The 16,434-nt window shown below is 41.2% G+C and overlaps 1 protein-coding gene across 1 annotated transcript; it reads right to left on the bottom strand.

Moving 5' to 3' along the window:
• Nucleotides 1–9,133: 9,133 nt before the first annotated feature.
• On the bottom strand, nucleotides 9,134–15,325 carry zgc:73226 (BCL2/adenovirus E1B 19 kDa protein-interacting protein 3). Its single transcript, XM_004549737.4, has 6 exons — nucleotides 15,121–15,325; nucleotides 12,055–12,205; nucleotides 11,711–11,792; nucleotides 11,522–11,595; nucleotides 10,735–10,881; nucleotides 9,134–9,906 (listed from the first exon to the last, which is right to left on the bottom strand). Exons 1-6 carry the CDS (start codon nucleotides 15,161–15,163, stop codon nucleotides 9,858–9,860), a joined length of 546 nt encoding a protein of 181 aa, XP_004549794.1. The 5' UTR covers nucleotides 15,164–15,325; the 3' UTR covers nucleotides 9,134–9,857.
• Between the last annotated feature and the right edge of the window lie 1,109 nt (nucleotides 15,326–16,434).

Raw genomic sequence — 16,434 nt, 5'->3', positions numbered from 1 at the left:
ACGTAGCCGACTTCAAGTTACGGCTTTACGGAACATAAAACAACACTGAGAGCTGTTCCCTCGCTCAGAGGAGGTCTGACAATTCGCATTTTTTAAAACCTTTCAACTCAAAACAAAGACAAGACAAACAGGTCAAAAAACAAGAGTGATTAAATGTCCATAATAGGAGGCAGGTGAGGCATTAACAGCAAAGCAAAAGATGTTTTATTGTAGGAAAAATGAAGAAACTACAGATATTTTATGATCACGTTTAATTTTAATCAGATTCACCTTTTATGTTTTTTTATTTAAGATGTTTTTTTGGGTTTTTTTTTAATTAAACTCAACATTTTTCTTAACTCATAATGAACTGGTTTGTGGTTCTGTCACACTAGAGTAAAAACTGGATGCCTGCCCCTTCCTGAGCCTGGTTCTGTCAGAGGTTTCTTCCTCTTAAAAGGTAGTTTTTCCTTCCCACTGTTGCCTAGTGCTTTCCCGTAGGGGGTCATCTGCATGATTGTAGGGTCTTTGTCTTGCAATATAAAGCACCTTGATGTAATTGTTGTTGTGATTTGGTGCTATATAAATAAAATAAAATTGAAATGAATCAACTACATTGATTTTTTTCGAACTTGATGTCTGATTGCAAATATCTGCAGCGAGAGGTATTCAACAGCCTCAAAATTTCGGGCAGATACTTTTATTCATATGCTGGATCACCTGGTGGGAGGTAACCTGTCTCCAAACAATGGCAGTCTGACACTGACTTAATGCAATCATTCTCGAAGAGATTGCCAACACATTGCAATCGATCTGAGCCAGTTTGGAGCTTGTCCTTCAATGTAACTCTTTGCAATAGCAGAAATGAACAACTGGTTGCCAGCTGGTTGTGTTCTGGTATAATGTTATATGTTTTTCTGCAGCTGAATTGTTCTTCTAGACTACACCACTCCTGTAGTTCTAACTACATCACTCCTTTTGTGGAAGATGTAGAAAAATTATTTCACATTTCTATTTAAGGTGAATTTCTGCATATGTACATGGCAACAGATTTGTGATTTTTCACTGATTTCACAGTTAATCGCTGTATTATCACAAACATTGCCACCTTAACCCCATTCATTTGTAGGCTGACAGCAGGCTGACTTTGTTTTGTTGACATCCTGACGCACAATAGTCGCGTTGAAGACTGCAGCTGACTGCTAAATGTCACACACCTGGTCCATGTCTAAGAAGGAACCATTTCAAAGCCATCGTGTATCCGAATAATCCGAATAATACTGGTCGTGTCGCAGTATCCAACCACTGGTTTCCCTAGTGTGTCTATAGCATTATTTTTGCAATCAGGAGACGTAATTGCTGTTTTCCTTCCTCTGGTGTGAGATCAAGCTGTTTGGATTGTGCAGAAGTTTGTGCGTGTGTGTGTCTGTTTGTAACTTTTCACCCTAGTTCTGAATCATATTATTCACACGGCACACACAAGAAAATCCTGTACAGTTACTAAGTTTATCTGGTCAATGTGACATTTTCTGGCATAACTGAAATGATTTACAGGTACAGACTTTGGGGAAAGTGTTTTTTTTTTATGTCAGGGAAACTACACTATTAAAGAAAATAATAATTACATTCCTCATAAGAAGCTCTTTCATAAAACGACTTACATTAGGAGGTCTGAAGAACGGACAGACTTTTACAGACACAGCTGGAGGTGACCATAAGTCTCCTTGCTACTGCGCTGAGTGGTTAAGGGCTCATTACGCTGTAGGATGTAGAGCCTTAACAGGCACTGCACTGTCTTACCTGATGAAGTTATGTAACAGCAGCCAGTCGGCAAGTCACAGGGGTCTGAGCCAACACCTCATTAAATCTGTCGCTTCTATCGAAACCTCACCCCAGTCTGGTGGAGAGGACTCACTCCAAACCTGAAATTACAGCATTAAATTGCCTGAATTTTTGGTGTTAGGCAGACTGTAGCTCTGAACTCAAGGCAGAGGCCTAATAAATGGACCCACATCCTGCAGCATATTTAGTCTGCAAATTCTTGAGCCAAATTGATATGTCATGGTGGATAACGCCGCCGAGTTTCCTGGAATCGTCAAACTCGGCGCAGAGGACATGAATACAAATTATACATTAAATGTTGTAGAAGTAATATGGTACAAAAAAATGTGTAGAAATGAGGCAAAACTTATTACTGTTGTAGATTCAATTAGTACCAGGCCTTGAGGTATTCGAGCTGAAGTTGGACTTGTCTAAAACTTAGAAATAACAGAATACCGATTAAACTGTTGCTGCTTTTTTCCTCTTTACTTTTATTTACCTGACCAAATTGCCCAACTTCATATCCCTGTAAAATCGCTCAAGGCGGCGTCAGTTATGGACACTGTAACGTGAACCTGCTCTTGTTGGAAAAACATAGCTATTATGTTAGAAGATTGATGAAAGGTGCACAAAGATATTCTCCGTGCAATAAGGGAAAATACCGTTTTTAAAACAACAATGCGGCCTTAGTGTCTCGCTAGATTACTCAGTATTATGCAAGGGTATTAATGAAAGCCCCCGCAAAGTCAGCGTTAGAAGTTATGGTTGATGGTTTTGCCATGTGTAAACTGTGAGTTCATTCTCGGATCATTTCAGACTATACAGCTGCTCTTTCAGTCACTCGCACCAGCTGGATGCATTCAGACTCATTCACTCCAACAACTGAGTGGATGTTTCGCCTACACCTACACACCTCACTCTGTAGATGGAGACTGCTGTAAATCACTGCTTTAGTTTCTCGACACCCAGTCAGCTAGGCTGTGCATTTCCTTTCTTTCTGTTTTTCATACAAACCACCCCGATGCAACCTTTTCCTGTTTTTCTGACAGTTTTTGACTGTTTTTATTTTTAGCCATGCTAGCAGCACAACTTTAAAAGACATTACCTTTGCCTTGGTTCAGACATCTCACTGAGTACCGGATGGACTGCCATGAAAACTGATACAGACATTTATGTTCGCCAGAGAAGGAATTTTACAGACTTTGATAAGTCTCTAACTTTTTCTCCAGTGCTACCAATCTTTACATCGATTGGACGAAAGCACACTTTGACAGGTCAGAGGACGAGATGATAGGAAGGCAACTCAAATTTATACTTCTTACTGTTAAGGTATACAGAAAAGCATCTTTGAAGGCAGAACACAATAAACCTTGAAGCAGATGGGCTACAGAGGCAGAAAATTACACCAGGTGCCATTCCTGTCAGCTAAATCAGGAAACCAAGGCTGAAAATTGCACAGGCTCATCAAAATTGAATGAGAAGAATGTTGGCCAATAACTTCAGATTGCTGTTGGTGGTGTAATGATGTGGGGGCCTGTTAGTACCACCTATTATTTAAACACCACAGCCTACCTGAATATTGTTGTTAACTGTGTCCTCAGTGCATCCGTCTTCTGATGGCTCCTTCCAGAAGGACAACCAGCCATGTAAAGTAGAAATTATTTCTTTGGGATGTGGTGGAACGGGTGAATCGCATAATAGGTGCGCAACTGTTTCCAGCACCTTCTCTGTGCCAGGAAGATTTAAGGCAGTTCTGAAGGCAAACGGGGTCGGACCCAATATTAGTAAGGTGTAACTAGTGTCCTATGAGTGCACTTTACATCAGTGGATGTCAACGATTAAATTATGTATAAATTGTGTATTTGTTCCACTACATGGGATATAAAGCTACCCTCTTCTTACTGGTGCATCCAGTCATTTTAGCATCACTGCCATTACACACAGTACCCCCTCACTTTCATGTGTCCATATTCAAAAGGAATGTTCTGCTAAGAGTTTTGTGCCTAATTTACTCCCTTAAAAAATTACAAATAATACTCAAGCTTGTAATGGAAACAGTATTTTAGCCCACTCTGCATCTACCCTTAGCTAGCTAGCTACAGAGAAACTTTTAAAACATGTAGCTTGCTGCTAGAATGAATAGTTTTGCAATTGTAACACAAAGCGACATGGCAATGAACTTGTGCTTACTTACCAAATTCAGAAACATTTGAAAAGCTTTCAGTAAAGAACACTTCGCAGATCCTCCAGAGTGAAAAAATGCTGCATTTGCGTAAATGAAACCAACAGAGCCCTATTTGGTTTTACAAATCTTTATCTTACTGCATTTGACTGAGTAAAGTGAACTTGTTATAGACTGAAGCAGTACACTGATTTATACGTGTAGACTTAACACAAGAAATAAGCAGGATTAAATATTTACCATCTAAAAGGAGCCAGAATTTTTTTTCTTTTTCTTTTTTTTGGAGTGTGTGATCTCAGACAGGGGCACTCTGTGTGAAGTAAAGCCTTATTTGTTTTGCATTCAGTATTATTTTCCAAAGCTTAAGTTGTCATTAATGTTCCTCAGCTTTGTGTGTAAGGATGCACTCAATGAACCGAGTATGTGTGTGTGTGTCTTGTCTGCTATTATACAAAGTCAGAGCAAAGCCAACCATTGCCAAATACATGAAAAAAGACACTCTGCCTTTAACAATATTTTCTTTGTTCACAATATAGACAACAGGACAACAGACACCAGTCACTAGTGTCCAACGTAACTTCACATACTTAGCTTAAAATCTGAGATAGCAGTAAATGAGTTGTTTTAGCTGAAATATGAGAACTGCATGTCCAGACAAACCGAGTTCTGCAATAGAGTAATAGAGCAGCAACACATCGGCCGAGGGTGAGGTAGAAACAACACTAGCAGGACAGACAACCACAGAATTCTTCTTCTTTAAATCCAAAATCTGAATCAAGCTTATAGCTCTCATGCAGAGGATTATGCTTTAAATATAAAGATAAGAACATGTTTTTAGACAGTTTGGCCTACAAGGCAATCACTGGTGGAGGATTGCTGTCAGGAGAAGCTTCCTTTTTCACCTCCGAACAGCTGGTGAATCTCAGCAAATTAAAGGCTAACGGTCAACACAGACCCATTTGATGTCAGCAAGACTTATGGGAAAGGGAATTTTTTAAAGATATTTGATCATCCAGCAAGCTGTTCTGAGGAAGCATATGCTGGAGGCACACATCTTAATCCACCTATCCTAATCTTCTACTCAACTCAGCAAAACACGAACGGGACGGTTCTCTTGGCATGTCAGGACAGCGCACGTGTACACTTAAAAATTGAGTTGGTTTGTTTACACAGCATGAGCAGTGACACATTGTGCTTCACTGAGTCTTATTCCGGGTGCTCTCATCTAATCCTTCACACATCTGGTGCACGGAGACCAAGCATGTCTGGGCTAGAAAGGTCCACCTTGCTGTGGGAAAGAAAAAAAGCACTCGAGTGGAGAGCACACTGGGTTCAGTTCACGTCCACACCCGGGCCGCGCTCACCTGGTTTGATTGAGCGCTGCACGGAGGAAAGAAGGACGCACACATGAGGTGGAGAGGGAAGCCAGCACATGGAAGCAATTATTGCCTCTTCCTGGTGTGCAGTCTGGCCCAGCAGATACGAGCACAAGGCGAACACGTGTGTTTGGATACATGACAGGTAGAAAGAAAACAAATTCTGCTCGCACACAAAAGAGCTTCTTTCACTCACTCTGTTCCACATCGAACGCTTGTCACATTTCAGGCTTATTAGACAAATTGCTTCTATTTGCTCAAGAGTGACAGGAAGAATGGAAAAATGCATAAAACTCAAAACAAAAACGTTGCCATCAATGCATTCATCGTGCCTACTGAATGCCAAATTACATCTGAAGAGAGACGCAGCGACTCCCTTCTACAAACACTCAGTGTAGCAAATATCAAATATTGGAGATGAATGTGTTTATTCCACATGAGTGTAACTATTTAAGCCCACACAATGCAAACAGAAAAAAGGGTTTTTCATTTTTTCATTCCTGTGTGGGAGTGTTCACGGTCCGGTAAGCTGTGTGTGGTTATGTGTCTGCTATTTGACTACGTCATTGTGTTCTGTGGAATTATAACCTACTGTCCCTCATTATGAGTGGCGCACGAGGGGGAAGTGGGCCACATGTGGTAAAGCGATGTTACTTGAGATGGAGGCTCAAATTAGTGACCTTGTTTTAAAGTTAAGGCGCAAACGCCGTGCCAGTTCAACTGGATTCTTTTGTTGTGTCCAAACTCTTCGAAACTGGACTCTCTATTTCCTGTCTAGCTGTATAGGAGGAGGATATAATGGATTTCCCAGAAAGACAGATGTCTGATCTCTGAAGTGTGGTCCAGGAAATGAACAGATTTCTCCCATATTCTGTCTGGGCCTCAGTCTCCTCTCACTTCAAGAACAGGATTTGGATTTTCTTTCGTAACACCAAAAGCTCAAAGTCATATCTATAACCCTATTCAGCATAAATCTCATTGTCTAGTAATATCTTTAAAGAAACGATGTGGGGAAAATGGTGATTTTTATTTTACTTCTTTGATAGTAGTTGTAATTGTTACCATCTTGAGGGAGGATATTACAGGGCTGGCAGATCTTAACACAGTCCTGTCCTATAAAGAAGCCATGGAGGATCACACCAAAATAGGATGAAGCTGTGTGGGAACACGGTGATTTACAACAGCCAGTGCCACCTGTGGCTGCTTGTTTGTCCAAATAACAAGATAAACGGCTTAGGGGGTTGAACCAGGGACAATTCACAGGACTAAATTAACAGTCTAAAGAACAGTTCAGGTGTGCCACTCCTCTGATTTTCTTCTTTTCACAGAGTTTTGTATCGTTTGATGTCATCTGACAAGGCAAGAAACAATTATGTGGGTTGCAAAGGAGCCAATAGTTTAGAAGCCTTATCTAAATCTCTCCCACCCTGAGGGACATGCTCTTGGTCAGTCACCCACATAGGTTCATACAGACATTATCCACATAATAAGATTTTGTGCAGACATGGATGTATTTTGTGTTACTTTGTGTTAAAGTATTTCACCTTTTTACTCTACTGCATTTTGTTTACTTTAATTTCAGATTAAAATATAGACCTCCTGGTTGCTGAGCTAAAGCCAGGAGGTTATTGGAGAGAATCTGCCATGTGTTTTCTCCATCTTCTCTCCAGTGTCCTGACTCAAAAAAGAACCCCCCCAAAACAGAAACCTACCAATAAAATACATCAAACTGTGTAATCTGTTTAAGATTTTACTGATCTTATGCGTAGAAGAGATAAAGAAGGCACCGTGATGGAAGAACAGGAAGAAACAGATTCTGGATGCATCCAATCTTCAGAAGAAGACCTCAGCAGGGAGAATCTGATTGTGTGATCCAGCAGTCGGAGCTGTATCACAGCAGCTTTATATATATTTCAGGATGTCAGTGGGGGCAGTTTGAGCTCTTGTTCGGAGAGTTGGGACCAAATCTGAGGAGGCAGTTTGTCTGAGGTATTGCACCAGTTCCACTAGTATTTCACGTGTTGCCAAATCCAGCGATTGGACTCTTAGATCTGGTTATTTTGATTCAAAATATAGGAAAACTTGGGCTTGGTTAAAAAAAAATGTCACAAATTCGTCAGATGAAATTACATGGTCACTGTTAAAAGCTGCAATTAGAATAGGTGAAAAATATTTTTGACCCAAGTAATATTAGCTGATTTTACGTGTCTGGTGTGTAAAGGCTTTTAGGGTTTGTGTGACCACTTAGACCTCAGAGAGTGACACAGCTATGGCAGCATAGTGACCACGCCCCTAATAATGCTAAATTTAGACCTTAATACAATTTAGAGAACTGTAATAGGAACAATTCGATCCTTCTACAGTTGTCATGAAGGAAAGTATCAGCTCTACAGACTGAACAGTTTTGGTGCACATTTGACTTACCTTTTGCTGCTGTTGTTTTGTTGTTGCTTGAGCGGTGATTTGGTTACATTCACGATGCACGTGGCACTAAGAAATAGCCTTCAACCACTGGGAGCCTTTGCAAGCTCTATTATAATGGTTTTTTGCATGAATAATTTCAGCCCAGAATTATAATTTGCTGTTGTGAAATGAGCTCTTTTCATAGTTATATTATTACTTGCTGCTAATGTATTAAGTACAGCTCATTTCATTTACCACGACGGATAGAACAAAAATTTCAACTTGCTTTTCTATTTATACAAGCTCCAACACACTTGAATTACTATGCTGTGTGACAAATTCATTTATGTCAAAGATGATGAATGGGCATTTCTGGAGCACGTGCATTCACCTCGTTCATGAACTAAGCGTTTCCTTTTGCGCTGTTGAGTAAAACTGGTGCCAAAACATGCACCAGTAACTACCCATAGATTGCTTGGGCGTGTTATGTGTTGGGGTCTGTGAATGGAAACCAGGTGCTCTTGTGCTCTGCCAAAGCAGGCCTGTTGATGCATCGTCAGCTTGGTGTGTCTAGAAGTTGCTTGCTGTGCTCATTAGCGCAGCAGGACCCCTCACATCAAACGCTCTGCTAATGGCTGATAAAGTAATTGTGCTTGGTCAGGCTGGACAGAAAACAAATGGGGCACGTTTATGTCCAAGGCAACCGTGCAAAACCCTGGTGGCTTCTCAGTCCCAGCCCCACCCCACCATTCAAAATCCAAGCCAGCTATTTTTACAACATGTTAAGAGGAAACAGCTTTTTAGTATATGGGAAGGCAATAAAATGTCAAATCCTAGATTCAAGTCAAAGCAGCAACTTGTTAAAAAATATAGGGAAGAGGGTGACTTATGTGAGGTAAGAATGACAAAGGCAGATGTCATAAGGCTCCTGGAAGGTTTCGGTTAGACAAGAGAAAGAGTGCTCACAGGGGAACAATGTGCTTAAGGAGCACCGGTGGCATACACACCAAAGAGCTCATCAGGACAAACAAACAAAGTCATTAGCAGTGATTTACCTCATATGAAAACAGGAATCAATTTTAAACAGATGCTGCGGTTCATTTGCAGGTTGTTAACATCACAGTATGTTTTAAAAGTCTTTTTGTTGTTGTTGCTGCTGCTGTTGTCTCTGCATGCCTGCAAGTAATCTCCAGACTAGCAAAGCATAGAAACGTACACATACAGTGGCCAACGCTTACTTCAGCACATCTCTGTGCTTTGCTGGCTAAAAATTCTTCACTTTCCCCACATGTATTAGAAAAGACGAGCATGTGTACAATACATGCTGTCAGGGTGAGAGCAGAGGAGAGGAATAAAAGACCCGAGAGACACATTAAGGTTTGGAGGAGTGAAGTTTAATGGGATCGTGATTGCCTTTGTCGGAGGTCAAATATTTAATGGGTTTACGGGACAAAAAGCACAACCAGAGCCTCTCCTACATTCACTCAGCCAACTAGAAGTCCCTACATTAGATTCACCATCAGGCCGACCAAAAAAAGAAAAAAGGAAAGAGCTAAGAACCGCTTTAAGCAGCTCAGTCTTACAGAGGATCATTGCTTCTGACAAATGACAGACATTTTGCTTTTTCAGAGGTTGGGTGAATGGGTATCGCACATTATCCTTTTCATTTTGTTGGAACACACCGTTCCCAACAAACAGTTTTCATCTCCTCCCATCAAAGGGATTTATTATTCTAGCTGAGTAGAATTCTCTTTCCCTCTCTTCTTTTGTGTCAGGAAAACTACCCCCCCTCGGATTACACTCCTGATTAGCTGGTTGAGATCAGTGTTACTTTGCGGGAGAGTAAAAGTGACCTCAGTCTGACTCACTGGTCAGCAGCCATCTGCTCCCAGGGCCCTATGAAATGCACAGACAACAAAGAGGCTGACAGAAAAGACAGAGTACTGCTGGATAGATAGAGAGACAGGTACAGACAGGCAAGGTCCTATTTTAGCCCCATGACAAAGAAAGGAGGCAAATTAGTGCATTACAGAGGGTGGACTTTGACCTTATTGGCCACACTGTTAGCAAATAGGGGCACTGGCGTATAGTTGCTGTCACAGCGTACTGGTGGTGGATGCAGCCAATCGCTTTCCTATGTAGATCCTAAAAAGGAAAAAAAACAAAAAAAAAACAGGAATCAATGATTGATCCTTTGCTATAGCCCTTGGACCCCAGTCACACAGGCGGGGAGACTGTTAATCAAGCACTTTGCAACTGCTGATCATGAGGATAAAATATGTATTCCCCAACATGTTGGAAAGTGATTGGGGGAAGTTGCAGAATACTGCTAGGTAAATTTGGTTGCAAAGAGAAAACCTCCCTGTGATTGCTTTGGTTGCTAACATATTTTATTTTGCATGTATGATGCCGACTTATCTGCAAACATTTGCTAACTAACCAATCAGTAACAGTGGAACTGCAAAAACTGTGACAGAAAGGAACAGAAACCCTTTAAAATACAAAAAAAATGTGCCTTTTGAAACATTTTGGTTTCAGCAAAAGGGAAAAATGGTTCTTTGAAAGTTATTTGTTTCCAGTTTGCATCACATTGTTTCAGTGTGTGCAGACAAATCAGCATCTTCCATGCAAACTACAGGAGACCATGGTAATCTGCTAGCAACCAAAGCAAATAAGTGAAGGCTATAACTCAGAAACTAAGGGCACTGCATTATCATAAGGTAGCAACTTGTCAGTGAAAAGGTAGACCCTCCCTACCGTTAACTTGTCTCAAGCTTGTTTTTCTTACATCTATAGCTTCAGCTGCACATCAGCAACATCATTTTAAAACCACTTAGAAGGGCACACAGGGGTCAACTCTTTGATCGCTTTCTTAATTTGCACACTTTCCAAATTCTACCAGGATGAAAAGCATCCAGTTATTTTTTCCCCAAGTATTACCAAGAATGTCAAGTTTATGTGAATGAATCTCACCCGACTCCAAGCGTGAGAAGGTGTGAAGCCAGCAGCGAGGGAACAAGAATGAGGAGAACATCGGAGGAGAAGATGCCTCTCTTCATCACCTCTGTCTTTCTGACACTGAGGGAGCTCTGCTGCTTTGGGTGCTGAAACACAAACTCTCTGCAGAGAAGGAAGAGAGAGGCGTCGGAGATAAGAGATGCGGAAGCACGGAGATTGAAAGGCGGGGGGGAAAAAAAATAAAAATAAACAGAGATAATGAGAGCACAAGAGAGAAGCCTGAGAATACAAGAAAGAAACCGAGAGCCTGAGAACTGCTATCTGTCAAACAGGCTTATTTTATTGCAGGAGATTAAATGTCAAGTGCGGCAGCATAAATAAAAATGAAAGCGATTCATGGGCTTCAAAGGTATAATCCAACTAAATTAAAAAAAACAAAAAAAGACAAAAACAATGTGCTATTGAATGTTTTGTGAGTAAAACAGGCTTTTTATAAACACACAAACAAACCAAAACAAACAAACAAAAAGCTTATTTTTGTTTACTTATACTTGTATGCATATTTAGAGGGCATACTGCCAGGGTGACGTCATGAATCTTGGCTGGTTCGTGTTACAATTCATTTTTTCTAAAATGTATTATTTTTTTAAACTAGAAAGAATCTTTTAATTATGTACCTCTGGAGGCGCGGGCCTCGAGTCACCTGCTGTCAGTCTTTAAGCCAAACTAAGCTACTTGCCTGAAGGAGTAAATCATCACAGCAGGAATAAATAACAGTAACATTCAAAGGAGCTAGGCTTACTTCGGTGGCATGTTTTCAGGTCTACTGGACCAATCCCACACCCAGTCAGTGTCCACCCGTCGCTCACCATCCTCCTGAACGCAACAAGAATCAGATGATGTTGAATAATTTGAAAAAATTATATATTTTTTTGATGTCTTTATCTGATAAATATTAACCATGTCTCTGTGTTCAAATGAAAACCAGCACCTGTATAGTGACACAGTCACTGTCGTGCTCACTGGTGGGTCTTGGTGAGCCGGTGGACTGTGGAGTCGTGGCCTGTGGAGGACTGTGGATTAAAAACAAACAAACAAGTGAACTTGTACGAGGTGGGTGCGGTCTGGAGAAACAATCAAGCTGCAGCGTGATAATTTTACAGCCCAACAAACAAGAACAGAAAAAGTAAACACGCCGTGGAAAACAAGCAAAGTTCCTCTGAGCACAAAACAAACCTCATTACTGTGCAAATCACTTCTACACCTCACTGTGCAGCTCGCCCGCCCCAAACTCCCCAAACAAAACAAGTTCGTGCCAACAAACTGCATCATTACCTGTCTCTACTCCGCTCGCACTCCAGCTGTGCCTCCAGGAGGATCCTCTCCAGCTCCCCCTGCAGGGCGGTGGAAACGCTGTCCTGCGGCCCTGTCAGGCTCTCTCTGCGGCTCACGGCTGCAATCAGCTCCTCCAGCTCGACCCAGGAGCCTGACAAGAAAAAAGGAGGGCAAGCTGAGTTTGTGCTGACGCTTAGGTGTTGGTAAGAAGGGGAAAAAAAACAATGCTTCTCAGTACACCTATATTAGATTTCTAATAAGCCAAGAAGGAGTCATGATGTGGAAAGTAAACAAACAGAAGCCATTTTATGGAGCTTTTAACATTTATGGGAATTTTGTTGTCTTGTTTATAATCTTACTATAATTACAACTGTACATATTTCATTTTGAAGTCTGTTTGATCCCAGAAAGGTCCAAAGTAACCGTGTTGTGCATAGTTTTACATGTGAAAAACTCATTTTTAATGTTCTATGCAATGATGCAGTTAGCCCACACTTTCTCCTGATTCTTTTATTTATACTTGCCATTAACGTGACTTAAGTCATTTGATTACCCAACTATGTTATGCAGATTACTTCAGCTTTATTGTCATAATGACATATTCAGATTATTTTTACTGCCAAGTAACTGATCCTAACCCGGTTCCGAAACATTGTCAGAGCAAATTTCACACTGCATTACTGATGCACGTTTTTAGGTCCTTCCTAGAACTCTAATCTCTTTAGCGCCGAGTGGGCAGTGAATGGACAGGTGTGTGTTGTTGTCCACTGGCATGTGGAGATTTAGAAGCTGCCCTGCGGCTGTCCTGACATGACACGCAATGACCTCAGAATCACAGAGCTCGTGGCTGGATGGAGACACGCTGAGCCGCGTCCAAAAAACACACATATTATCATATATAAACAGTGAGAGCAAGGCAGAGTGTGCCTGCTTCTTCCCATCAATGAGTGCTGAAAAGATAAACTGCATATGAATGAATGGACACGGGGGCGGGGTTTGGTGATCGGGCACAGGAGCAGAAAGGGATTTACACATGCACGCATATACACATATGCATGCTCGCATGTTGTATGGTGTGTGCGCTCCCACAGCTAAACAGTGGGGCAGGGCTAACTCAGCCTGACAGCATGCTTGCTTACGCAAGAACTTATTTCTGTGAGAGATTAGCCATTCACCCTCTCCCTTCCTCTAGCTGTTTCTCCCTTGTCATGCTGCCCCACATCTCTCGGACAGAGGCAGCACTTACGAAACAGCTCCCCTCATTTACCTACCAAAGTATCCTTCCTCATCTGACCTCTCTGACTGTCACTTTACCTGGTTTATGACGCTTTATAACAAGAGGCGGTGGATGCATGTGCTGAAGGGGGTGGAAGCAAGTAATGGGGGGAAGGGAGGGCAGAGGAAACTGTGCCATTGCCCTAGTTATTTTCCTACAGAGGGGAGTTGTGACGTAACAGCTGCCTTGTTGGCTGCCTTATCTATGTGATGCCACTCTGCAGCACTAAATCAGTTTCTATGGCGCAGTCCTGTACACATTCATCTGTGCCGCTGCCAAATCAGCTTTATGTAATGTGGAGCCAGGATGTGAAAAGACTCAATGAACTGCAGCACAACAGATTAATTTGTGCTCTGCTAGGATGAGAATGACTGTTTCCATTTTAGGGCCAAGAAAAAGAAACAAAAATTAGGGTGTGAGGTGCAGTTTGAAAGAATGGCTGCAGGGCAATCAGATTATTTTTGGACAGCACGGGAGATTCAGATTTTGTTTGTCTTTCTAGAATTGAATATAAAGTTACCTTTAAAGCAGCTGTGTCCTATTCATGTGGATGTAAAAATAAAAAAAAGATAAATAAAATATGAAAATATGGTTGCATTTATATTTTTAATGTATTGATACAGACAATAATTGTGATTCTTTTTACATTTAAAAAGGCTGTGATAGAAACGGGCATGGAGACCCTGAAATAAAGTGGGAAAAAGAAGATCAATACCTAGCTAGCTAACTATTAACGAAATGTGAAGACACGGACTGGTACTTATATAACACTTTTCTACCCTAATCGAGTACTCAAAATGCTTTTTTACTACAACCAATCACACACACATTCATACAAGCACTTTTACATATCTATGCACCTTGTTTAAAATTGACACACACTCACAGTCCAATGGATTCATTGTGGACAACTCATCAGCATGCGGACTCAAGTAGTCAGGGATCGAACCACCAAGCTTCCAATTGGTAGACAACCCACTCTACCTTCCCTGTTAGCAACAAATGTGAGGGAAATCTGTTTATGTTTTGTGTGTGTGAAAGTAAAAAAATGCTGGTGGATATATTGGATTATTGGATTTTGAAATTACCATCTGATAGTTTCTTGTTTAGCAAGAAACTATCAGATGACATATCAGCGATGGGTTTTCAGTTTTGGGCTGAAATCAAATATTTGTCAAACTGATCTTTTATTATTTATTTATTTATTTAGTAAACAACCTGCACATCAGTGATTTCCACTGTACAGCTCCCAATGATACAGCTCACAGTGATCCACATGTTTTACCCAGCATCCTCTGTTCCAAGCAATGTGCAGCCAGCTAAGTGGAGCTATAAGTATCAGAAAATCTCCGCAGCTTAATTGGCTTACAGAGATACAAACAGGTGAGTCAGGGAATCCATTTACACAATGACAGTAGCAACGACAATGACAACTATAAAACTGCCTGTGCCTTGTTTCCGTCTGTGGCCTCTTCTCACACCTGCTCTCAGAGTCTGACAGGCTGTTAGTATCTTGTCTCCATTGATAAGCAGCCACGGCTGGCTAGCTCTTCATTCAAACACACTGAGGGAATGAATGTTCTCATTGCCTGAAATGTTTTGCCCACACACTGTTGACATTTGCATCGTGAAATTGGAGTATAAATCGACCCGTGCGCACGCAAAATTAATTTACAGCCTGTTTAAGGTATGCAACAATCGGCTACAGACACGCTATTAAAAGGCAAATAGTTAACAGTGATGACGTAACAAAGAAACAACGGCCTGGTCCATGTGCCACCATCACTCACCGTAGAGTCCGTCCTCTGGCGTCTGCGAGCCGGACAGAGACATGTTTGAACGCTGGGGAGAGGCTGGAGAAAGAGCTCGGAGAGATGCTGACACTGACCCAGGAGGACAAGCAGGTGCAAAACCGGTCTCTACCCTGTACACGTTACCCTCAGTCACTCTGCGTTGTTGTGTAGTCTAAAAATGACACCGACGCAGCGCTAATCCGCTCCCCGTGCCCTGCCTTCCCCGCGCGCACCCCCTCCCTCTCCGCTTTCCCACGTGTCAAGAAGGAAGAGGTAAACAAACAGACTGTGCAGCTTAACATCACACATAGATGGATAGATAGTCCTGAGCACCTATTCAAATTGCACCCACCATTCACACCATTAATGATCTGTTAAGAGCATTTACTAGGTAATTAGTATCTATACCGACGCTGGTGTGGGTACTGGATCGATACTACAAGATAAGATTGATACTTTGTTTCTATCCTCTAGGTTCAGTATGTAACCCACTGAATTGGATTAAATTAATTCTTTTTTTTTGGAAATGAAAAAATATACCTCAAACATGCGCTGTAAAGAAAATGTCTGAAACTTTTGTGTACATCTATTTTATGTATTGCCAACACAAGTATTTAAACAACAGAAGTTAACCCACAATCCTAATATATAAAATAATAATAATCTTCTCATAAGTTGTGCCCCATTACTCTGGTCTGCATATGTTGAACTATTGTTAGCATTGGCATGGCTATTGTTGTGTATTTATTGGTATCTGATCAATACCAACATTTGCAATATCGTACAGCACTAGCAATTATTTACAGGGAGAATGAACAAAAGTAAAACATTTTATGTGTTAATGACTGTAAAACAACAAATATGATATTGGCCTTGAGCACAGTGTGGGTAATAGTAAAGAGCCACTGGGTGATCACTGTGTGCAAGAGTCACTAAACTCTGATCGATACTGTAGGAGTAGCAGGTCTTGTAAACTGTGGACAGATGGACGTGGATGCAACATTGTATCAACTCAATGGGCCACAATGAGCTGAAAGCCCAAGACCGCAGTCTGTTATGTTAACACAAAGCAAGTAGTGATTGACCTCTGGAATCAAAGTGCTTGAATAAATACTTAAACTGATGGCGATGCCAATCAACCAGCCAACACTTGATTGTAAATGGGCAGAGGTCAACAGTCTAGTATCGTTACAGGTGGAAATTCTACCCATGTTGGCTTTGTTGTAAATTTTAAAGATTAATGGAGCAAATGACTTTCTAGAGGGACTAAATACTGAAAGTAATGCATTACATTTTCTAAAAGTACTTTGT

The sequence above is a fragment of the Maylandia zebra genome, linkage group LG7 (genome assembly GCF_041146795.1).
Source record: "Maylandia zebra isolate NMK-2024a linkage group LG7, Mzebra_GT3a, whole genome shotgun sequence".
NCBI classification, from domain to species: Eukaryota; Metazoa; Chordata; class Actinopteri; order Cichliformes; family Cichlidae; genus Maylandia; species Maylandia zebra.
Note: the sequence above shows the minus strand (reverse complement) of the source record. Positions and strands in the feature narration are given on the sequence as shown.